Below are 23,654 nucleotides of genomic sequence, written 5' to 3'. Positions count from 1 at the left end.
ATGTATACATATCTTAATTCATATTGAACATTTACCATTTCATTTGCACAACACATAAGACATAAACATAGCATTAACCATAGTCACAAGTTAGTGATTAAACACATAACTTAGCAAAAATCACCACATGATAAACTAACTTTCATGAATATAGCATATAAGCATTCATACTTTTCATGAACATGACTATACATACTTTAATCATCAACAACTCATACCTTTCCATACTTTCATGATATTGCCACTGTTCCTTCCCTTTGTATGCCCATTGAACCACTTAGAATAATATCGAATACGCGAGAATCCCACACACTATGTGCTAACATATGGTCAAAACCATTTCTTTCCTTTTCATTTATATAGTTGCTCTCTCTTGAGCTATAAATGGGTCTGCTCACGCAAGCTGTCAGTCAGAACGTAGCTACACGGTGCTGCTCACACAAGCTGTCAAGTATCAGCAACACATGCCTAAACTCAGCAGCTGATAGGACGTTCAGGACCAACACCTGAAACATGGTAACCCTAATGATATGTCATTTGTATTTTATATATTCCTAAGGTTCAAACGGGGCTCGATAGTCGTATGTCTATTGTCTCTTTACTTGATAAATTGTAAAATAACATATATATATTGATTCAATCATAATAGAATCACACAATAACATTCAATTATTCAAAATTATATAAAATTCAATTCATATGAACTTAGCTGGCAAAATTACAGAAATGTCAAATTACAAGGGTATTTTGGTAACTTTCCATTCTCTTCGATTTTTTACCCGATCTTGATCTAAATTAATAATTTTATTCAATCTATTAATTTAGACAATAAAAAAAATATTTTATGCAATTTATTCTTTTTTACATTTTTATAAAATTGCCCCTAAAGTTTTACTTTTATTCAATTTAATCCTCGAGCCTACAACATGCAATTTAACCATTTTTACCCAAAATTGAGCCTAGCCGAATATTTTTGCATCCAATAAAACCTATTTATACAACAATTTCACAAAAATCCTTATATATTTATTATTTTAACAATTTAGTCCCTACTAGATAAATTCATCAAAAATCACTTAACAAAATACTTTTAAATACCAACTAATATTTCAAATTCATCATTTAACATCAAAAAATCACTAGATTAATCAATGGAAACATTTACAATCTTTGACAGTTTCAAAATCAAAGGTACGGGTTAGCTAGACCTAGTTGCAACGATCTCAAAAACATAAAAATTATTAAAAATGAGACTAAAATGGACTTACATGCAACATCCAAAGCATGGCCAAAGCTTGAAGGTATAACCATGGTTTCATTCTTCTTTCAATTCGTGAAGAAGACATGAAAATGATGATATAACATTTTGGTTTTATTTTATTTAATTTAATTATCAAATTACCATTTTATCCATTTAATAATCATCAAATTTTCATGCTTTTAGTTGTCCAAAACCGTTAAATGGTCTAATTACCATTTAATTCTCTTTTCCTTTACTCAATAAACCAATAAATCACTCAAATCAAATTGTGATCAAATTTACATCTTTTACAATTTAGTCTTTTTTAATTAATTAACTATCGAAACGTTAAAATTTTTCAACGAAACTTTAATAACACCTTAATGGAACTCCGTAAATATTTATAAAAATATTTACGGCTCTATTTATAGAAATGAGGTCCCGATACCTCATTTTCTAAAACCATTTGACCTTAGGGTTTTACTACTTGAACTTAATAAATCATTTATATAACATAAATTATCAAATCAAAAACCTTTTTAAAACCATGTTTGACTCGTAAATATTAAATAATAATATTTACGAACTTACTCGTCGAATTTGGTGGCCCCAAAACTACTATTTTCGACACCACTGAAAAACAGATTGTTACAATTCCCATATAAATTATTCTTTCTATACCATTTCTAAATGTTCAAATTTCAACAACCTAGTGATCAAAAGCAAACGTAAATATGATACACACTAAGCATATAATCGTGAAGAGAAAGGATGATATAAAACAATGATGTCATGTCATCTGTAACTCTTTTTCAATAGTTTAAATACTACATTAATATTTTCATCTTGAATTTTAGCATTTTCATCCTAAAAATAAATTTAAATCCAAATGGAAATCCTGAAATTCAAGATGAAATTGGTGATGTGACATTAAGCTATTAGATGGGGATAATATTTCTGTTTCATATAATCCTTTCTCCTCCATTCTTGTTTGTTTGGTGTAAAAAATTAAATACTAAATTAAAAATGTTATAATATTATAAGAAAAGAAAACTGAAAGTTAAGTTTATAATAATATATAATGTTATAATAAAAATGTGTTAATTTTCTTATATTTAAAATTTTAATAAATGAAAAAATATATAAAATTATTAAATATTAAATTAAATTTTATAAATATCTTTTAAAAAATAAAAATAATATAGGTAGACAAAAATATATTAGATTAATCATTTACAAATATGTATGGGCTTGAACAAAATTTTATATTCATATTTTGATTCGAACTAAACTTGAAAAAACATAAAATATACTAATATTATTTATAAAATCAATTTGAACCCTACCAATCCTCATCCATAAACCTCTATTTAAACACATATATTGTTCTAGAATAAAAATATATATGACATGACGTGGTCAAATGTTTATCTAATTTCTTTGTTCACGAGGAGTTTAATGGTGTATTTGGTTGGATGGAAAATAGAAAGATGGGTGGAAAGAGTGAAAAAGCAAGAAGAAAATAGATTTTGAGTATACTTAGTAGAAAAAAAATAAAAGTAAAAAAATTTAATTTCTCAAAATAATGCATAAAAATCAGTTCTTCCATATTTAAATGATAAGAGAAGAGAAAAATTATATTTGCATATGTTAGTTTAAAATTATGTATATTTGAATTGTTTTCTTTTTCTTTCTGTCATTTTTTTTCAACTCCATCAATCAATGGATGAAAAAAAAATTCATATTCCTTACCAAGTACATATGTGAAAAAAAAAATTTATATCTTTCTATGTACTCAATTTTTTATCTTTCTAATTTTTTTTCAAAAGAAATTTATATATTTCATTTCTATCCCTTTAATTTTTCATTTTTTTGTTCACTAGGTGTTTGAAAACTGCCTTATTTCATAGATGAAGAGGTGGAATACGTTTAATGAGACACATTTGAAATTATCAATCATCTATTAAGAAATATATAAATATAATCCAATTTTAGGTTTTAACATATGAAAGTGATTTCACTTACAGAAAAATTAAGGAAATGCATGCATTAAGACAGAAAAAAGGAATAATATGCTTCCTATATCCAATCCAGTGAATAAAGAAGAAATGATGTTGGCTTGTGGAACCCAGCATTCACCATTGAAACCATGGGTTTATAAAAATCCAAAAGTTCTTTTTTTGTTATCAAAGCCAAAAAAGAGTTTGGAAATCAAACGTTTCCTTTTTGACATTAATACTAACAAAACTATTGGTGATTAATTGCTTGCAATGACAAGTGACCCAACAGGTCTTAACGCAGGGAATCTTTTCCTGTTTGAAATAGTTTCATTGACCCCGTCTTGACTAGGAACTTGCCTTGAAGGTTTCCTTGGTTTACTACTTTTACACCAGATAAATAGAAAAAAAATTGCTTTGGCTTTGGCTTTAACTGACCTATGTCTGCAACTTCATCGCAGGTGGATTGAGTTAGTAATTAGGAGAAGCATGGGTAGTGAGGATACCATATATGTTGCAGTGGGGGGAGTTGAAGAAAGTGAGCTCACTTTGCTATGGGTTTTACATAACCTTAAGCCCCGGAAAGTTTGCATTCTTCATGTTCATCAGCCTTCCAAAATGATCTCATCCAGTAAGTCAACTCTCTCTCTAGTAGTATATGAATTTGGACTGTTGATTTCTAATGGTTCTTTGAGATTCTTAGCTGCATGTAATCTGATTTTTTTTCCTTCTTTTTTCTTCCCTCCCCTTATGGAGTGTACGGAGTCGATGGGAATTTAGCTGAAATCATTTTTGATCAACAACAAATCAGAGGTCTAGAGGAAGTTGGAAAGGACATGATGAACCGGATCTTGGATGAATACCTTCTTTTTTGTAGTCAAGCTGGGGTACTATTTCTTCTTCCTCTACTGACTGCTCATTTAACGGCTCTACTGAGCTCAGCAGAAGACCGTGTTTGCTTAATGGAAACTTATTTACTTCCATTATTTATGGGTTTATAGGTTCTGTAATCAGAGAGTTGTACTTTTTCTTTTTTTCTGAAACAGTTCTTCAATATTGTGCAGGTCAGTGCCATAAGGCTACATATTCAGATGGATGATGTTGCAAAGGGGATTGTGGAACTGATTCGTCGGCACAATATCAAGAAGCTAGTGATGGGCGCAGCAGCTGATGAGCACTTCTCAGAGTACAATTAATTTTGTTATTAAACTGTTCTCAGTTTCCTTAATGAATGATCTTACTTTCTTTCTTCACTCTTCAGCTGAACTTCACCTTTTTATTGCAGGGGAATGTGGCTGATGTCTGAGAAAGCACAATATGTGAACGAAAATGCACCATTTTCATGCCAAATTTGGTTCATTTGCAGGGACCACCTTGTCCACACAAGGTAGCTCACTGATTGTCACTAATGAGATTGCAAGTTCCGATTGCTTCCATTGTAATGACATCGAGGTCTTTACTGTAGGTTTGAAACTGCGCAATCATCAAATGCACCAAGTCCATCTGGTTCTAGTTATTTGACAAGTTCTACTGAAGCTGCTGGTATTTTTGGCTCGACTGTATCCGAGGAAAGAGAGGAGAGTGAATGTGAGATTGAGCTATATGACGTGCTTCACTCTGGAGAGGTTTGTGATTCTTTATCAATGCCCCAATATACCATAACACTATCATACAGTAGAAGATCATCTTCCATAAAAGCTACATGTCAAGAACGTCTACATTCATGTTCTCTATTGTCATATGTTGATTATCACCAGTGCCATTCCGTCGTCTTTATAGCTTAGTTTTGACCTGGAAGCTGAGGAATGAAGCGTTTTTCAGATTTGAACTGATGTATGCTGATGTCTTTGAATGGTTCATGGTTTGTTGGCAGGAAGGAAGTAGCAATGATCAACTATTTGATCGACTTGAACAGGCACTGAAGGAAGCTGAATCATCTAATCAGAAAGCATTCGAAGAGTCCGACAGGCGAGTTAAAGCTGAAATGAATGCTACCCGAGCTATGCGCCAAGTAATGTCTTCTGCATTTCAGGCTTTGTTTTCCCCTGTTTTATGAAGTTGCAAATTCAGATTTAGTATGGTTACTAATCCCTGCCCTTGAATTGTAGGCAAAAATGTTAGAAAGGTTGTACAATGAATGCAAGAGAGAAAATGAGACAGCACTTGCGAAACAGAATGAGAGCCTTGAAAATATTAAGAGGCTCGGAGAAGAAGAGCTTTCAGTTTCTAGGGAACAAAATTCTATACTGGAAAGCCGAGTTGCCAACTCGGAGAGCAGGATGAAACAATTGGAAGATGAATTATCGTCAGCCGTGGAGCAGTTACAGGTTTCCCTGAAAGAACGAGATGAGTTGCAAATCGAGCTTGAAAATAGTCATAAAGTGATTGAAGAGCTTTTGAGAAAACAAGCAGAAGAGACCTCAAGCACACATATGGACCAATTCAACCTTGATCAGTTGTCTGTATCAGAGATTCATGATGCAACTTTGGATCAGTTAGAGATTTGCCAGAAAGAAAAGGATGAGCTGCTGGTTGAGCTTGAAAATACTCGTAGAATAAACGAAGAGCTTTTAAGAAAACAATCCGAAGATACCTCAAACTCTCATTTGCAGCAACCCTTCATAGAGTTCTCTCTGTCAGAGATTGAGGAAGCAACTGAAGACTTTGACCAATTGTATAAGATAGCAGAAGGAGCTCGAGGGAGTGTATACTATAAATGTGCCCTACGTCACACTGAAGTGGTTATAAAGGTGCTCGGCCGAAATAGCTTTCAAGATTCAAATGAATTCCTACAGGAGGTACGGAATCTAAATCTTATATTCATTAGGCATCTTAAATTTTATTGTTGTCTTTCAGTTTGAAGGCTAACATGCAAGTGTTGAGAGTAGAATTTTTAGAATCAAAGATATTACTGATCTGCAATAGAATGAAATAGAGTATGCTCTCCTCTATTTCAGGTTGATGATTTGATTAAATTGAGGCATCCGAACCTAGTAAATCTCATTGGAGCCTGCCCTGAGAAAAGGGCTTTAGTCTATGAATATGTTCCTAATGGAAGTCTTGAAGATCATTTGAACAGCAGGAACGACATGCCCCCACTGTCATGGCAATCTCGGATGCATATAGCTACTCAGCTATGTTCTACACTAATGTTTCTACATTCTGGTAAACTAGTGCATGGCAACTTAAAGCCGGGGAATATTCTCCTCGATGACAACTTTGGCTGCAAACTTAGTGACTTTGGATCTTGCCGTGCATTCTCTCTCGTTGAAAACTCGAGCAATATGACAGAATCAAGCAATCCAAATCCTTACCTTGATCCTGATTTTCGTAATTCAAGAAGAGTATCTCACAGTTTAGACTTATACCCTTTTGGCATCATAGTATTACAGTTACTTAGTGGGAGATCAACTCAGGGTATAGCCGAGAGTGCACAAAGCGAGCTATTAAATGGCGGAAATCTGAGTTCCTTCTTAGATTCTTCAGCTGGGAACTGGCCACACCAAGTTGCGCAGTTGACTCACTTGGCTATAAGATGCTGTGACATAAACCGAAGCCGTCGACCTGATCTTGCTTCAGATGTTTTGAAGGTACTTGAAACGATGAAACCTTCCATAGCCTCAATAGCATATGCTCCAGAGTCCAACGAAGATAGCGAACCGCCATCTTATTTCCTTTGTCCCATTTTACAGGTTAGGTTCGCTCCGTTTGGTCTTTCATTGAGTGGATTATATAGTTGAATCCAATAAAACATAGTTTTCCAATTTATATTACAGGCAGTTATGAGTGATCCGCATGTGGCAGCCGACGGTTATACTTATGAGGCAACTGCATTGCAGGATTGGCTGGCTGACCATGATACTTCCCCTATGACAAACCTCCGGCTTCCAAATCTCAATCTTATCCCCAACTTTCCTCTTCGTTCTGCTATTCAGCAATGGCAGGAAAACCGTTGAAACTCTTTCTTGTTCCTCCAACATGTTTGACTATTCCCCCCATGTTGTCTCTTTAATGTTTATAAAAAATACAGTGTAATACTATGATTCCTATATGTTGTTTGCATATATATTATAATGTCAGAGTTCAGAAACCGAATACTTCATATATCTAGAATTACAAAAATATGTATCTTGCATTATTGACAACAAATATATATTATATGAAGGAAGCTGTGAATAAGAAAAGAAAAAAAAAGAGTTGCAGATGTTGATATTTACTGATATGTTGAATGTGATCCGGGTTCTCAAAGAAAATAAGAAAATTACTTCGATGGAACACAACATTCATGCAAAAAAAATCACTCAGAACTGCAGTCTCGAATTCATCTAATACTTTCTCGTCATCTGATCATAGGGTTACAGAATCAACTGTAAAACTCCTATAGAATTAGTTGAACTGGATTAAAAGTTACTCTGTTACTTGTCAGTCTCCATAAGCGTCGAAAATACTGCAAATATTACATGCTTCTCTACAACCTGAAAGGGTAAGAACTTTTCAACTGATTTCTGTACTAGTCACCAAAACTGGCGAACAGTTGAGCTACTAATTGTTCACGGTTTATTACCATTATTCCTTTTGTTCTAAGGGCTGAAGTTGCACATGCGGACAAGGTCTTTCTGGTTCTCCTCTTGTCCAGAGAGTTGTGAGATCACCCCTCTTCTTTCCCAGTGTAATTAAGGTACCTGCAACCATGCAATAGATGAATAAATGGTAAGAGAAATAAAGTGGAAGATGACATTTTGTCAGGTGTTTATGAGCATGGCCATCTGGGTTACAGCGACCACACTGTTTTTAATCTCATCGCCACTTACCAAGTGTGAAAGGAACAATGTAAAGCAAAGCAGGTTGGCCATGTCCATCCATCAAGTTCAAGGCGACATACGTGACCAGAAGACCTATGGAGTGAATTTAAGGAATAGAGAATTAATGGGCAAGACATAAGAAAAGTAAAAGGAAGCTGCAAAATAATATTCATATTGCACAATACAAGGGGTCCAACAAATCTGAGGGACATCATTTTTGCGCCTTCAGATTATGGGACTATTAAACAAGCTCTGCAAGTATAGTTGAAACAATGTAGAACTCGAACTTGGCTTGGTTACGTCAAACTCCCCACATATATCAACTGGATGGCTCAGCAACTTTACAATTTCTCATACCTAAACCATAAGCAGTCATTGCCCATACAAAGTATCCTGCTCGAAGACTCTTCTTTGTCATCCAATCATATCTGCAAAATTCATCAATACTATCTGTCAATGAACAGACTGAACATAAGAAACAAATCTCTTTGTTTGGAACAAAACTAATTGCTGTAACATTTGAATGAAGGTAAGACATAAGAGTACTCCGGAAACAAACAAAAGCAACAATTTCAGGTTTAAACAAATATTTGTAAATATTGCCACTAACAAATAACAATCAGTATCTTTTGGCTTATAGTTAAATCTTATAAAGTCTTAAACCATACAAAAGCATAAAGAACCAGCAAAGATAACAAAGATCAAATTTAATTTCTAAATCCTGTGGAAAGCAGACAGCTGAGGCTCCAATATTCAAACCTTAGAGAAAATGCCACAACCAGTCCAGGTAAGATTATGTCTCCAAATCCAATAACACTGTAGCCACCCCAAGGATCAAACATCCGTGGAATTTTTAGTAGCATCGGTATGCCATCCTCTCCACTCTTATCACCACGAGCTACCTATATAGAAGAAAAATAATAAAGATAATGTCATTTCCTCAATGGTCCAACAATCTATAGAAAGAATATCAACCCCTTAAAATCTCCAATGGTGAAGAAATAATGCTCATAATTACTTACAACTATCATCACACTCTCATGAAACCACCATTTGGAAACAAATACCCAGAAGATATCGTACAAGAAAGCACAACCCAGAAGAACAGTTCCAACCTGGTTCAGTAAAGAATCACCACTAAAGAGCATCAAAAAAAATAAACCGACACACTTCAATTATTCTCAAATGTAAACTAGCTACATGCATATGTATCCAGTATGTACAGACTTATGGACAAGATAAGACCGATATAATAGCAAAAAAGTGCATGTGTCTCTAAGCAATAGGTAGAAAAAAGCCAAACAAATGAAGGTACTCACCTTGAGATTTGGCACACGAACAATCTGAAGGACTGTGATTATAAGTGCAATGCCCTGATTGAAAAGGCAAACAAGGAGGTTTAAATATCATCAGTTCATCACAAAAAGAATGTAAATCAAACTAAGTTCCAAGCATATTAATGTTCAATGTGAAGAGATGTCACTACTAGCAACTGAGGACATCAGATACAATACAATAAAATCAACCGATCAGCATTTAAGCACAAATCACAAACATGATGGTTAGATACAAAAAAATGTGGTCTTACAAGAATATCTTGACCTATCCAGGCAAATGAGATACGTCGATACACTGCCCAAACAACAGCAAATGTTATGCAGAAGGGGCAAACAGCCAGTGTCAGATGCGAAACAGCTCCAAAGAAGGGTACTTTAATAAATGATTCTGCATAGCGTCGAAACCACCTGAAACTACATGCATATTTAGCTGTCAGTGTCATATGACTTATAACTTGCTCACTAAAACTTGAAAGTAAAGCATGTATTCTAGGGAATATTGTTGCTCTTAGAACATTGTAAGACTTCCTTGTTCCATATCTTCATGAGAGACTTTGGTTTTCATGCTGTTTAATTACAGTCATATTGAAGCAGAAGAATCAAGAGGATGTACACGTAAACACGCAAAAGCAACAGGGAAGTAATATGCATACCATGCTAAAAGTGCCCCCAAACACGTTTGTAGGCCCTGGAAGCATAAGGATAACAAGGATCAGCACTTATCTTAAAGAAACATCCTCAACCCCCCACCCTATGCCCTTTTTATCAGGCCTTGTCTCAAGAGAATGTCAGGAAAATATAACATGCAAATCAAATGCGGCTTCTGATTAATTAAGTTATACACCCAGGCATATTTATTCAACAGATGTTTTTGAATTGAGGTTCAAAAAAATTGCACGGACAGGCATGGGTTCTCGTCAAAATCTTAGCCTCCATAAAAACATAAAGGACTAGACATCACCAAGTCCACCAAAGAAACTATGAAACAAAGAGAAATGCTGGTTATCTATAAGGAACAAGTTGTCCTTGATTACAACTTCTGAAACTGGTATCCCCTCCTAGGGAACAGATTCAAGATTTTCATGTTGAAAAAATTGGTTTCTTCCCCGAAATGTGCATGCATCTGATAAAGTTTCCTGAAAAGTGTTCAGACATAGATCATGGTGCTCGATGTTCACAAGATGCGCATGGGCAACAAAATGTAGCTTTCGCCAAATGGCTTCATAGTTCATAACCATTAGTCACATTTAGTGACATTGCAGACTGTGTGAATTAATTTAGGCTAAAGTTTTCCAAAGAATCACAGACCAAAAACAGGAACAAGAGAAGCATATAAATAAGAGAAAAGAAGACTAGCAGCATTAGTTAAATCATAAAACTCCAAACAAAAATATTGAAAACTGTAGGAGAAAACATGAAGTAGATCAGTAATAACTTGTGAACTACCAACAAAAAGATGAAAGGAATAACCCACACTGAGCTAAGCATACAAATATATGAAGACAGGCACACCTCTACTCCACCGATGCAGAAAAGAACCACCAGAACCTCGACAAACCAGAATGACATCAGCTTGTAAAGCATGACCAAGAAACATGAAGCAATTACAACAAAGAGAATTGCTGATGTTGTATTTATGTCAACAAAACCACTTGAACCTGCAGCTCCTACTTGTAGAAATTCTTCTGAAGCATCCTGTGCAAACATCATCAATCAGCAAAAGATAGTGATGAATGATTGAATTGTACTGAAAAAAGCTTAGCTACATATATGCTAGAAGAGAATTTTAACAAAGAATGCATAAAATTAAGGTGTAAAAGTGACCTTGAGTAGCTTCTCTTGCTCAATAGCAACTTCTCTAGCAGTCCATGCAGACCAATAAGAGGCACACAAGATGGTACCAACAGCCATTAGCCACAAAAAAACTTCAGCAATATCAACTGCTGGGCGCTTTGGAGAGTAAAGAGCAACAGACACTACATAAAGATGAAAATTGCAGACAATTTAAAATCCATCTGACAAAATGCCGTATAGGTATTCCCATCCCAAGCAAGGTAAAAGATCAGAAGAAAGCATTTTTCTGGAACAGCAAAAAGGCAGGATCAAGTGTGACAATGGTAATAAAAGAAATGCATAAGAAAGAAAGTCATACCCATGGTGTTGTTAGTTATATATTTTTCCAAACGTGAACCAGCATCCTGAGGGAGCATGACAGCCGGTATTTTTATATTTACATCAGCATCAGATTCACAAACCATCTTGAAGAGTTCTGTAGAAAAAGATTAACTGATTCAATCTTTAGAAAGCAAATACAGGTTTTGGACTGCTGACAAGTGCCAAAACCTGTAATTAGCCATTAGAATAAATTCTATCATTTTTAATGTAACATTTATTTTCCTTTTATGATTAAGTTGATTAAGAATCTGGTACTACCACAATGGTAGCTCAACTAAGCTCCAAGAACTGCAAATGTTGACATCACAAACAGCTATACAGAATGTGGATGAATAAAATGCAATGATATTTAAACACGTATCATGAAGAACAGGAAATGTAAGATCATGAGCAGTTTTCTGATCAGTGTTGTGGTATGGCTATAGTTGAAAAAGGGAAAGATGTCATAAGCCAATGTAAGCCCACAAAATTTCTTCAAATTTCCAAATTGAAGCAATAATCTTATCATGCATCTAGCACAGAAAATCTTCTTTTTCTTTCAGTTCAGACACAAAAACTTACTATAAAATGAGATGAGACCATCTGTCAAGAGAATGCCTCTAATAAAGGCAAGTAGTACATGAATGAGGATAGGGTATGGAATTAATTTTTACCACAACAGGCCATCAAGATGGACAAGCTCTTACTAGTTGCACGTAAAAGGACATTACATACCTGTTTGGTTGTTTATTATGAGGATGGCAGAAGCACCAGCTTCTTCAGCAACATTTGCCTTCACTGTGAAACTACAGTTACCTCGATGCACCAGAATGACTTCCCCTGTAAGCTAACAACAGAGGATGTTCAAGATTACGAAAGAGTAAAGGAACCAGAGTAAGGGAAACTGATCAGATGAAAGCACATGCATATGTCAGGAACCTAATTGGATGAATACATTGTAAAAAGGATCAGAATTTGAAAACCTTATTCCTAGGCTTGCTGCAACAATGAGGAGGGTCTGCAAGTGCAAGTTTGGTATGGCTTGCATGTTTTTCCTTCGACTCCAAAGTAGGTCCAAAACGAGCGCCAACACCAACATACTCATTGTCTTCTAAACCCTCAATCCAGGTTGGGACTTTTACCTATAACAAATTGGATCAATCTAATACAAAATCCATATTCATAATTTACATTAACGATGTACCAAAGAATATGAATAAATCATTACGACTAAACAAGTACCATCTCTAATTCAATTTTAAAAGGGGAGCAAAGAAGTAACAAATCTATTATTAAGTCCAACATTTAGAAGGGGAAAATAACAAACAAAAAGATGTCAAAGTATTAACTATTTACTCAACCTTTGTAAGCTGAGTTCAATTTGCAAATATTAGGAGATTAAAGACATTCAATGGAAAGAATCCAAGAATAATGTACTTTGGATCTACTTTAAAATTAAGCCTTCCTTTGGCTGTTAGGAAATGTCTACAAGTGCTTCACCATTCCAATATTATGACAAAAGAGTCTTCCTCAGATTAACCCAAAATAACTATTTAGCTTCGTTTAGATAAACTATTCTTTCCAATGCTTAAAAAAGATAATGTATTTCCTCACCTAGTCATAATAACCAAAAAAAAAAGAAAAACAAAACAAAACAAAAACCTATACCATAGTTCAAGATAATTTAGCTCAAAGAAAATTACAATTCATTATCCTTTTGGATCACCAAAAAATAAAATAACTCGCAATAATTTTTCATCAGGATCAAAATCACCCAAACAAACCCAGAAAATAAAATATTCCCAGCAATCAAAAAGGAAGAACAAAAAGACAGTCATAATTTAGAGAAAATAAATCTAAAAAAGGAAATAGTTAAACTACATATCAACTTTTAAAAAAAAAACATCTTAACCCGACAATAAGTAGAAAAAGAAAAGCAAGATTCTTTCATCGTTCATTTTCTTAGCAACCAAGCAGACATCAATAAGAAAGCTAGGGGGAAAAAAGTATAGGTAGTAAAGTATAGGGGGTTTTTTGTGGGAATACCAGAACGAAGTTATTAGAACAACCAGGTCTCTTTGGAGCAACGTTGTCAATATGAACAATATCTCCAGCCGAACCCAACCTGGCACTCAAAACTACAACTAAAATTACTATAAATACATCCCAATTTATTTCCATATTTAGAAAGATTTAACATAGGAAATAAAAGGATTATTGGTTTTCCTCCTTTTCTTTCAAAGAGATAAATCAAGGGAGGGAAAAACGAATTGAAGAGGAAATAATGTGAAGAAGATGAAAGCCGAGGGGGAGAAAAGGAAAAATTATCGCTTTATTAATTTTTAATTTTCGGTTGTTGTCGTTTGAAGGTTGGAACATGAAATAAACGCCGTCTGGTAATAGCTGTTGACTGGATTTTCTTTTTAAGACTTTTTCCTGTGTGGTTGACGCTCTAGGTCGGGATTTGCACTTCACGCTTTTTCAATTTTAACATTTTTATCTGTTTCAATAGAAAATAAATATTACAATTTTTTTAATAAAATATTGTAAAAATTATTTAACAAAATATCACTGAAAAAAATAAATGGATAAGGGATTATTAACATATAAACTGAAATTAGGGGACCCTAAAATAGATTATTTAATTTTTAATCCTTTAAAATTTTAAGTTAAATTATGATAAAATTGTACTTTAGTCTCTAAATATGATAATTTTTTAATTAATCCTTTAAGAAATTATAAATATATAAATTATTATATTAAAATTATATTTTAACTCTCGTATACATTTATAACTTAATTCTATCCTTCTAAAAAAATTTCTAACTTTGACTTTGCTTTTATTTTAATTTTTATCTAAACGCTAAATTACTCTTTTAATAATAAATCAACTCATAATAATTTAAATTCATTATTTTTATTACCAGTTTGAATTTTTTTTCTATAAAAATACTTAAATTATTTTAGATATATTATTTTTATATTCAAATTAAAATATATCTTTCAAAAGTTAATACATTAAAGAAAACATAAGCGCTAATATATACGGAGATACTTGAACTTGACAAATTATACTTACTTGGTACCTATGTTGGGATCTAGTGCCCTTAGTATAGTATTTTCTTCTAAGTATACTTGTATTTTTGAAAAATTTGCTTTAATGAAATATCCATAAATTATATTAATACCCTTTGTATATTATCTCCAATGCTTTTTCACGCAAAGTAAAATGGAAACAAATATTGGCTCACTAGTTATCTAACATTTAACTAATATTAAGTGGTATTACATGGTCAGATTGTAATATGAAAAAACAACTTGTATTTGTAGATAAACTTAAAAATATCCCTAGTGTAACCGAAAATGAGAAAACTGATTAAAAGACTAATATGTTGTTTATCAAGTTCAATTGGGGAGATGTTTTGTCTTGAATATCAGTGTGGATGACTCACAGAAAATAGAGACATAAATGTAATTGATTAACTGAAAGTAATTCTGTAATGGCCTAAATTCAAGGTTATCGGAACAATGGTTTCGTAACCATAGATCCGATTTAAAGAGAAATTCATTTCAATATTTTTGTTTGAAAATTGATATGATAGGAAAATCATATGAAAATATTGATAGGAAAATTTTATCGATTTAGTGATTAGTTAGAAAAAGAAATTATTGAAGAAATTGGGTAAAATAAGGTATCGGGATCTCTATCTCGTAAAACCGAGTCAAAAATAATTTTATAAATATTTATAAAATGTTATTAATGTGGTATTAAAATTTCGTTAGGAAATTTTAATGTTTGGGTAGTCAATTAAATGAAAAGAACTAAATTGTAATAGGTGTAAAAGTTGCTAGAGTGATTAAATAGCTTAAGAGTCTAATGAGAAAGGATTTAAAAGGCAGTTAGACCCAAAAGTTATTTGGGCTGGACGGCAAGGGTATGAAATCAGCAGAAAAATTGATAAATTAAGGGTAAAATTGGAATATTGCAAAATTAACTAAATAAAACTAGGACTAAATAGGAAATATCTAGATTTCTCTTCATTTCTCTTCAATTCCAGCAGCTAAAAACGTCATAGGAGGGTTCTCTAAGCTGGTATTTCATAATTTTTGCACCAAGTGAGTTAATCCTTGCCTTTTTCTTGTAATTTTTGTGTTTCTAAGAATTTTACAACTAGGTCCTACTATTAAATTCATTAGTTTTTGATTTCATGGATGAAATTGAAAGTCACCATGGTTGAGTGCTGTAATTTTATGATGAAATATAATGAAATTAAAGCTTTAATTTGTTTATGAGATGATTTTATTAGGCAATTTCAATGGAAATTGATTTTTAGGACCTAATTGTGAAAATGTTTGGAATTAAAGTCTATTGCTGAAATTCTGATTCCTAAAGGTTGTAAACTAGTTTAAGGTGATAGAATAAAATTTTAATTGAGAAAAATCAGCTCAATTGAGAGGCTAATTGAGTAGGGACGAAATTATCATTTATTAAAAGCTTAGGGGAAAAATGGTAATAAACAGCTTGCACTAAAACAGTTTGGACAGCAGCAGTAGACTAACTTTGAAAAATCACCAAAAATTGTAGGAATCGAATTAGAAGATGAAAAAAATATGGAATTAAAGCTTATTGAGTCTAGTTTCTCATAGAAGAAATATTGTAGCAATGGATTTGTAAATTTTGAGATATAATGAATTTTGTGAGACAAGGTCAGAATGAATTCGGGTTCCCCTGTTCTGACTTTGAAAAATTATAAAAAAATTGAATAAAAATAATTAGGGACTTAAATTTATATGTATAGAATTCTGAATGAGTTTATTTTTAATAGAAATAAACAAGAACATCATTTAAATTCTGTATAAAGAGATAATTTATTTTTAGTGAAGAAGGGTCAGAACTGTTAGACAACAGAACAGGGGTGACTTTGAAGAATAAACTGTACTGATTGGCTAAACCAAAAATTCTGAAAATTTTATGGTAAAAATATATATGAGTCTAGTTTCAGGGAAAATTAACGGATCTTAATTTGCAGTTCCGTAGCTCAAGTTATAAATAATTTAGTGACTATGACTCAAGTACACAGCTTTGAATGAACTATAAATAATAGTTGAATTATGGAGAATGTTGCATATGAACATGAAATGTATTAAATTGATAATTAAATTTATTTATTTAGATCCAGAAGATTCAAATACGAAGCTAGATCGAGGAAAGGAAAAAGTTCGGGATTAGTAGATTTTTACTGTTTACAAACAAGTATCAAGGTAAGTTCATGTAACTTGAATTATATTCATAAATTGCTTGAGATTGTATGTTATTGATGTTAATATGATTTGAATGTTCATTGTATGAAAATTAATAAAACATTGATATATTTGATAAAATGGGAAGAAATCCCGGTTGAATGAAAGGAAAATTCGATGGATCTCTGAAAAGGAATTGACGGTAAAAAGGATCAAGCCCGGACGGGTGATCCTATCCTGATATAGCCCTCCCGAAGAATATATGTAAAATGGATTTAGCCCGGACGGGTAATCCGAATTAGGGTCTGAATTTAGCCTGGACTGGTAATTCAGATCCAAGCTCATTAGAGTAATTGTCGTTGCAGGGGATTTAGCCTGGACTGGCAATCCCGACAATACTCTATGAGTTTATATTGCAGGGGATTTAGCCTGGACTGGTAATCCCGCTGCAAGGTTGAGGTTCGCGGGAGTGTGCTCTCTGAAATGGAAATGTGCGCACATGAATATGAATTGACAGACTCGGAATTGTACACTAAAAGTGTACCTCTGAAAATCCATCGAAAATTCCAAGAAATTCAACGGGATAAATATGGAAAAATAACAAGGAAATGGAAATCATGGTATTGACGAGCCCATCAATCATAGTATATATTATTAGTACATGAAAATTATTATACTAACTTGAATGTTGAGTTTGTGCATATTAGGGTAATAATGCATTGAATGGATATATGGATGTTTATTGTATTGTATTGAAAATATTAGGTAAGTATAATTCTTGTTACATGAGCTTACTAAGCACAAAGTGCTTACCCCGTTTTCTTTTTTCCTGTTTTGTAGTGTTAAGAGCTCGGAGGTCGGATTTGGTCGGAGACACATCACACTATCAACCTCAGGATTTCGGTATATAAAGAAACTTTATTTTGGAAATCAATGGCATGTATAAGCTAACAAAGTAAATGTTAACGTGAAATGAATGTAAAGTTAGCCATTAGTATAGTTAACAAACTTGGTTATAGATATGTGATGACGTTATCTTATATAAATGCATGAATCTATCATGAAAATATGTTGAATTGATTTGGTTGATGTGGATTGGTCTCGATTTAATATTACAGGGAAGGTTAGATATTTATAAAAGGGCTATATTGAATATAAAAAAAATTTAATTCGTAAACTCCGGTAATGCCTCGTACCCTATTCCAGCAATGAATACGGGTACGGGTATTACAAATTCAGATAGGACCTAAGTAGAATAGACCCTAAATTCTTTTATGGATTTGTTCACTTGTGATATTCATAGTTTGGCATACATTAATCTTGAGTGAATGATGGGTTATGCATGTATGGCTCATATACTTTGATGTAAGTAAAAACTTGAGTTCAAATAGATAAGGAACCAAAAGTTGGTGCGTTAGGTATATACGATTTCTATAGTATGTAACATTATTTACAATAGTAGAATTCATAGCTCAACTAATGAGTAAATGACATCCTCTCATTAGCATTACATGAAAGATGAAAAGTAAATTTGGCCACAAGTAATTCTTTTTTGTGATAAATGACTTGATTACTGCTTGATAGTAATTGATTTTTCATTAAGGAAGATGTAATGGTTATCATGAGATAAAATAAGATCATATTAGGAGAGCAGATTTGTCCTAAAGAGATTAAGGATATAATATAAGGGTAACACACTTATGACAAAGTCATTAGACGAGCACTTATTAAGTAGCTTTGTTGGCATTTAGAACAAAGAAAGAAAGCAAAACAGAGAATTAGCGATATAACAAGTCTGCTCTATATTTCATTTTCTTCAAGCTTTACAATATATATAAGTTTCTTTATAAAAGAACTCAGCAAACCCCACTAAACAATCTTGAAACTTGGAATACATTTCTTGTACGCAAGTAAATTAACCAAACATGTCAATCATCACCTAAACACATCAAATCATCTACCAACTAAGATTGGTTTTACCTAAAACAAACACGTACTCATCACTGGTAGCATCTTCAAACTAAAATAAACACATTCCATGGATACACTCCGTAGGTCTTCAAACTCTTCATACAAATCACGACTTGTGCTCACTTGGTCAGTCTGCCAAGCTTGTTACGTATGAACTGTCTGCAACATGGTTGTTCATATGATAGTTCACATGATCACATGATGACCTGCATAACGATAGTCCGCGAGGCAATTCATCAGATGATTATCCGCCAAGTAATTTACATTTGGAATGTCCGCCATTTGTGTAAGTTGTTGCATGATTGGCCATCTCACAAAACTTCACCTTGACCACCATGCTGCGAACACCAATTTTCTTTCTGAGCCTTTCGAACTTCGCCTTTCCTAAAGGCTTGGTTAGAATATCCACTGGCTTATCTTCAGAACTACACTAAATTAAAGTCACTTCCTTACTCTGTTCAACTTTTCTCACAAAGTGATACTTTTCCTTAAAGTACTTTTTCCTCCCATGAAAAACGAGATTCTTCGTAATTGCAATGGCAGATTGATTATCAGACAAAATGTTTGTTGCTTCAGTTTGTGCAAGATGCAAGTTGCCAAGAATTTTTCTCAGCCAAATTGCTTGGTTAACTGTTGTTGTTGCAGCTACATATTTCACCTCAGTTGATAAATAAGCAACAATCTGTTGCTTTTTGGAGCTCCATGAGAATACGCTAGATCCAAATGAAAAGCGACAATTAGAGGTACTTTTCATGTCATCCACCGATCCTACCTAATCACTGTTGGTGTAGCCAACTAGCTTCAATGTTTTTGCAATTTCATTATAGTATCGTGATTGACCTCTCCCCAATACCATTTCAAAAGCAACTACCCAGTACTCGTCCAATGACATTGTCATTAGTGTGTTACTCTCATAGGATATCATTGATCTCTTTGGGAAAATATATGTTCTCCTAATTTGATTCTATTTTATCTCATGGTAACCATTTCATCTTTCTTCATAAAAAGTCAATCACTATAAAAAAGTGATAAAGTCATCCATCACAAAGACAGACGACCCGTGGTCACGTTTACTTTTCATCAACCATGTAATGCCAATGAGAGGATGTCATTTACCCATGTTTTGAGTTATGAATTCCACTGTTGTGGATGACGCTACACACTACAGAAGTCGTACACCCAACGCACTAGTTTTCGGTTCCTTATCTATTTGAACTTAGGCTTTTACTTACATCAAAGTGTATAAGTCACACATACATAGTCTGCCATCCACTCAAGTTTTAGATACGTTACACTATGAATGTCACAAGTGAATAAATCCATAAACAGATTCAGGATATATTCTTCTTGGGTCTTGTTCGATGTACTGTCAATCTAGTCAGCACATCTATGTCTCTATTTTTTGGAATTCATCTGCTCTGATGCCTAAGATAAGACATCTTCCCAATTGGACGAAATATTAGTCTTTCAATCGATTTGCTAATTTCCAATTAAACTAAGGACATGTTTAGGTTCGTTTACTAATACAGGTTGTCTTTCCATACTATGATCCAAGAATGTAATATTGCTTAGAATTAGTTAAACATTAGATAACCAAAAGCAAAATTTGCTTCCATTTTGCTTTGCGTGCGAAAACCATGTGAGGACAATTATACAAAGTATATTGATGCCATCAATGAAATTTTTTTATTAACCAACCAGTTCAAAAAATTTACAAGTGTATATTGACGAAAATACTACACTTAAGGCATCAGATCCAACAGTTTTCTCTGAAATGGAGGAATGAAATCATTTGGAAATAAATGTATGTTTTCAAAAATGGGAATGAAAATGGAAATGATCAATTTGCAATCCTATGTGAATTACCTAAAAAATGATCAAAAAAATAAGTTTATGTTTTTAGACTGTTTTGAAGCCTGAAAATGAAAACAAATCATTTGGTCATAATGAACATGTTGTGTTGTGAAATATTGAACTTATTTTCTCAAAATTTTACCAATGGCAAAATCATCAAATTGTTAGTAGGGATAAAATCGTCAAAATTTTTTTAGGGGTAAAATAAGGATGAGAAAATTGTTTTACATATAAATATTAAAGTTTATTTTGGGAAATAGAAAAATTGAATCGGGTTGGATCACATTACAGAGCACTGGGTTAAAAAAGCCTAAGAAGTACTCGTAACGGGACCCAATATGAGAGAGCCCCAAAAACCCCTCATGGATATGAATGAGGCGGTAACCCTAGTAGGAATACTAGGGTGTATCATCCACCCTGGTTCTATTCTAAATAGGATATTGTTTTTTTATTTGAAATAAACTACTATAACTCAACAAGGTTTCTACCTTCTCTTCGTATAAATAGATGGCACTGGTAGAGCTATTACCATAATTTTAAGAAATTGTTATTCTGCCAAAAAATAAAGATAATTTATTCTAAACTATTATATATGATTTTTTCGGAATAACAATTCTACTGGTTTCTATTAAGAAGGGAGAATTTTTGTTTTGACCCCAAAATGAGAGAAAATTTTTTCTAGTTTTGTGTTTCGATTCAATTGGTTCGAGCCCACACTCAAAGCAGTTCGTGGTACGAGAATAATAGAGAAGATTATTTGGTTGAAAACAGGGAACAACGAACCTCTGCTAAGCCAAAAACACAAGTACAAATTCAATTAAGATTTATTACTATAAATATCACAAATTGAGTCGATTTTTAAAATTTTAATTTTTCGCTGTGTATATTAACTATCAAGTAGGTACCCAGCAAGTATAAATTGTCAAGTTCAAGCACTTCTGTATATATTAACTCAAAATATAAAATCCAATAAAGTTAAAAGGTTAAAAATATAAAATGAATTTTTAAAAAATTAATACATTAATAAAAACATAAAATGCAAAGAATTAAGGTTAAAAATATGAAATGAAGCCAACAAGTTAAAAAAGGGCTAGTGATTAAGAGTTTTGTATTGGTGTTCAAAGTTTAAAGTTGAAGTATTAGCAATGTTATCTCCTCACAAAAAGAAATGAAAAATAAAACTATGAAAATGAAATGAAAATTTTTAAAACTTTGATTTTACACTTATTAAAGATTAATAATTTGATACACTAGGTTGTTAGTTGGATAGTGCCTCGCTCTTATGGTTAATTTTCTATTTTGCTTTACTATTAATTGTTTTTTCCACTTTATTTGCTTTTTGTTTTGGGTTTGTAAATCCGCTTTAGTCTTAGTTGCCCTTGGGGTTTTCTTTGTTTTCGAGCAAAATCAAGCAGGTGTTTTGCTCTCTACTCTAAAAATGAAAAATGATGTTCTTATCTTCTCGTAAAATAATAAAATTATAAATTAACATATTGTACTCCAAAATTGAAAATTTTCTAATCCCTTTTTCTAGATTCGCCTATATACAAAATTAAGCAAATATGTGGAGTTTAAGAAAAATTTTAATGAGAAAAGGAAAAGATGAAATAGTAATACCATTTTCATAATCCGATGAACAATATAAACCCTCAAATTTAAAATATTAGAGTCAAACCAAAACCAAGAGAGCAGGAGCTCGCAAAAGTCATGTCGTAGGGGTTGGGAGTGGTTGAAAAAGAGAAAAGCGCGTGGGAGAATATGAAATGGGAAGTTCAAATGTTACCGCCCACTGTCTAAATTGGTTACAACTTTCCGTACATACCGTACGGCAAAATCAGTAGAGAATGGACCTGATCTCATGGGATTGGGCGTCGCAGAGTTACTTTATACAGACGGCAATGGAAAGGAAGCGAGCCCTCACATGGATACCCACAAGGTCCACCGCCACTCATGTACCCTACCCTACTATTCTTAAATGATGGAATCACTCGTGTGGGAAATGCACATGTGTGGACCCTACCCTACTATTCTTAAAAGATGATTAAGTGTTGAAAATTCAACTTTTTATCTCATCAAATTTTGGAGCCCACCACCATGAAGAAACAATGAAACTGGAATTTGGAAAGGACAATTTATCGATTAGACCTTTTAATTTGTGATGCCACACGAAAACTCCATTTATTTTTTTATTAGAAAAGCACCCATCACACTGAATCATCTTTTTTATAACTAAATTCCGTGTACAAGAGGATATGTCACTGGGAAAAGAAAAAAGACAAAACATGGGACAGGGTCAACATACATACCCAAAAGGTCAGATTAAGTCTGAAACAATACAGCATACAATCACCCTTTGAAAAAAATAAGATTCAACAAAAACTGAATACAAATTTCAGCATACGTAACTTCCTTCACTATCTTTGAATTGCAATCTCCTTTGTATTACACCTAATTAGATGGTAGTTGAAAAGCCCTTTGCCTTTCATTCTAACTTTAACCCTAAAACATGATAAAGGGCAAATATCGGCCTAGTGAGATTTAAAATTCAATGAATACAGATCTACTTTATTTTGGGGTGTTGTTTTTGTTTTTTCTTTTGTCCTTGGTAGCTTTCCTGGAAAATGTGATTGACTTTGCACACTGACAAACACAATAAGTAAAATGAAATTGAAAACTTACAAGGGATCTACAATGCCAAGGATCTCAACCCCTTGAGGTGCTATCATCTGATCAAAACCGTACAGGCTGTGAGACCCGAGCTGAAGAAGTACCCTCATAGTGAAATCATCTCTGGTACAGAGCTTAAAGGCCTCACCACAAATATATATATTGCTGATTCTTGACTTAATTAATCGAGTGAGAATAATGGTGAACATGGTTCAGTTTTATCTTCAAAACAATTAATTCTAGAACCAAGAAAATAATTAAACGAAATTGGGCATCAGTGGAACAAATGAGAATGAGGTCATGTAGGCTTTGTGCAGTTAACACGTTTATGTAGTGTGAATTTAGCTATACATGTCATTATATAATTGATGATAGTGTGATATCTCCTGAC

At 33.2% G+C, this 23,654-nt stretch overlaps 2 protein-coding genes across 3 annotated transcripts; one reads left to right on the top strand and one right to left on the bottom strand.

Annotated features, from left to right (window-relative positions):
- Window positions 1-3,481: 3,481 nt before the first annotated feature.
- On the top strand, window positions 3,482-7,327 carry LOC121232291 (U-box domain-containing protein 33). The gene is made up of 10 exons (XM_041117996.1): window positions 3,482-3,604; window positions 3,699-3,868; window positions 3,994-4,124; window positions 4,302-4,423; window positions 4,523-4,624; window positions 4,703-4,862; window positions 5,111-5,248; window positions 5,346-6,035; window positions 6,195-6,929; window positions 7,014-7,327. Exons 2-10 carry the CDS (start codon window positions 3,727-3,729, stop codon window positions 7,191-7,193), a joined length of 2,400 nt encoding a protein of 799 aa, XP_040973930.1. The 5' UTR covers window positions 3,482-3,604; window positions 3,699-3,726; the 3' UTR covers window positions 7,194-7,327.
- Window positions 7,328-7,519: 192 nt separating this feature from the next.
- Window positions 7,520-13,920, bottom strand: LOC107952770 (signal peptide peptidase-like 4). 2 transcript variants are annotated; one of them, XM_016887940.2, is made up of 15 exons: window positions 13,577-13,920; window positions 12,514-12,672; window positions 12,266-12,377; window positions 11,529-11,645; window positions 11,201-11,352; window positions 10,889-11,071; window positions 10,030-10,064; window positions 9,628-9,790; window positions 9,359-9,412; window positions 9,062-9,154; window positions 8,799-8,941; window positions 8,397-8,467; window positions 8,049-8,132; window positions 7,802-7,919; window positions 7,520-7,712 (listed from the first exon to the last, which is right to left on the bottom strand). In XM_016887940.2, the coding sequence occupies exons 1-14, from the start codon at window positions 13,709-13,711 to the stop codon at window positions 7,804-7,806; spliced, it is 1,617 nt and encodes a 538-aa protein (XP_016743429.1). In that variant the 5' UTR covers window positions 13,712-13,920; the 3' UTR covers window positions 7,520-7,712; window positions 7,802-7,803. The 2 variants fall into 2 exon arrangements, with proteins under 2 accessions (XP_016743429.1, XP_016743430.1); XM_016887941.2 differs by lacking the exon at window positions 13,577-13,920 and having other exon boundaries at window positions 12,266-12,370; window positions 12,514-12,654.
- Between the last annotated feature and the right edge of the window lie 9,734 nt (window positions 13,921-23,654).

The sequence above is a fragment of the Gossypium hirsutum genome, chromosome A07 (genome assembly GCF_007990345.1).
Source record: "Gossypium hirsutum isolate 1008001.06 chromosome A07, Gossypium_hirsutum_v2.1, whole genome shotgun sequence".
Classification (NCBI taxonomy): Eukaryota; Viridiplantae; Streptophyta; class Magnoliopsida; order Malvales; family Malvaceae; genus Gossypium; species Gossypium hirsutum.
The sequence above is the reverse complement of the archived record's forward strand: the minus strand, read 5'-3'. Positions and strand labels throughout refer to the sequence as shown.

Excerpts from the sequence above, each read along its gene's own strand:
- LOC121232291 (XM_041117996.1), top strand. The coding sequence starts at position 3,727 with ATGGGTAGTGAGGATACCATATATGTTGCAGTGGGGGGAGTTGAAGAA. Across the intron at positions 4,863-5,110 it reads ACGTGCTTCACTCTGGAGAG|GAAGGAAGTAGCAATGATCA; the intron begins GTTTGTGATTCT and ends GTTTGTTGGCAG. Across the intron at positions 6,036-6,194 it reads CAAATGAATTCCTACAGGAG|GTTGATGATTTGATTAAATT; the intron begins GTACGGAATCTA and ends CCTCTATTTCAG.
- LOC107952770 (XM_016887940.2), bottom strand. The coding sequence starts at position 13,711 with ATGGAAATAAATTGGGATGTATTTATAGTAATTTTAGTTGTAGTTTTG. Across the intron at positions 9,413-9,627 it reads GGATAGGTCAAGATATTCTT|GGCATTGCACTTATAATCAC; the intron begins GTAAGACCACAT and ends CTTTTCAATCAG. Across the intron at positions 8,468-8,798 it reads GTTGTGGCATTTTCTCTAAG|ATATGATTGGATGACAAAGA; the intron begins GTTTGAATATTG and ends TGAATTTTGCAG.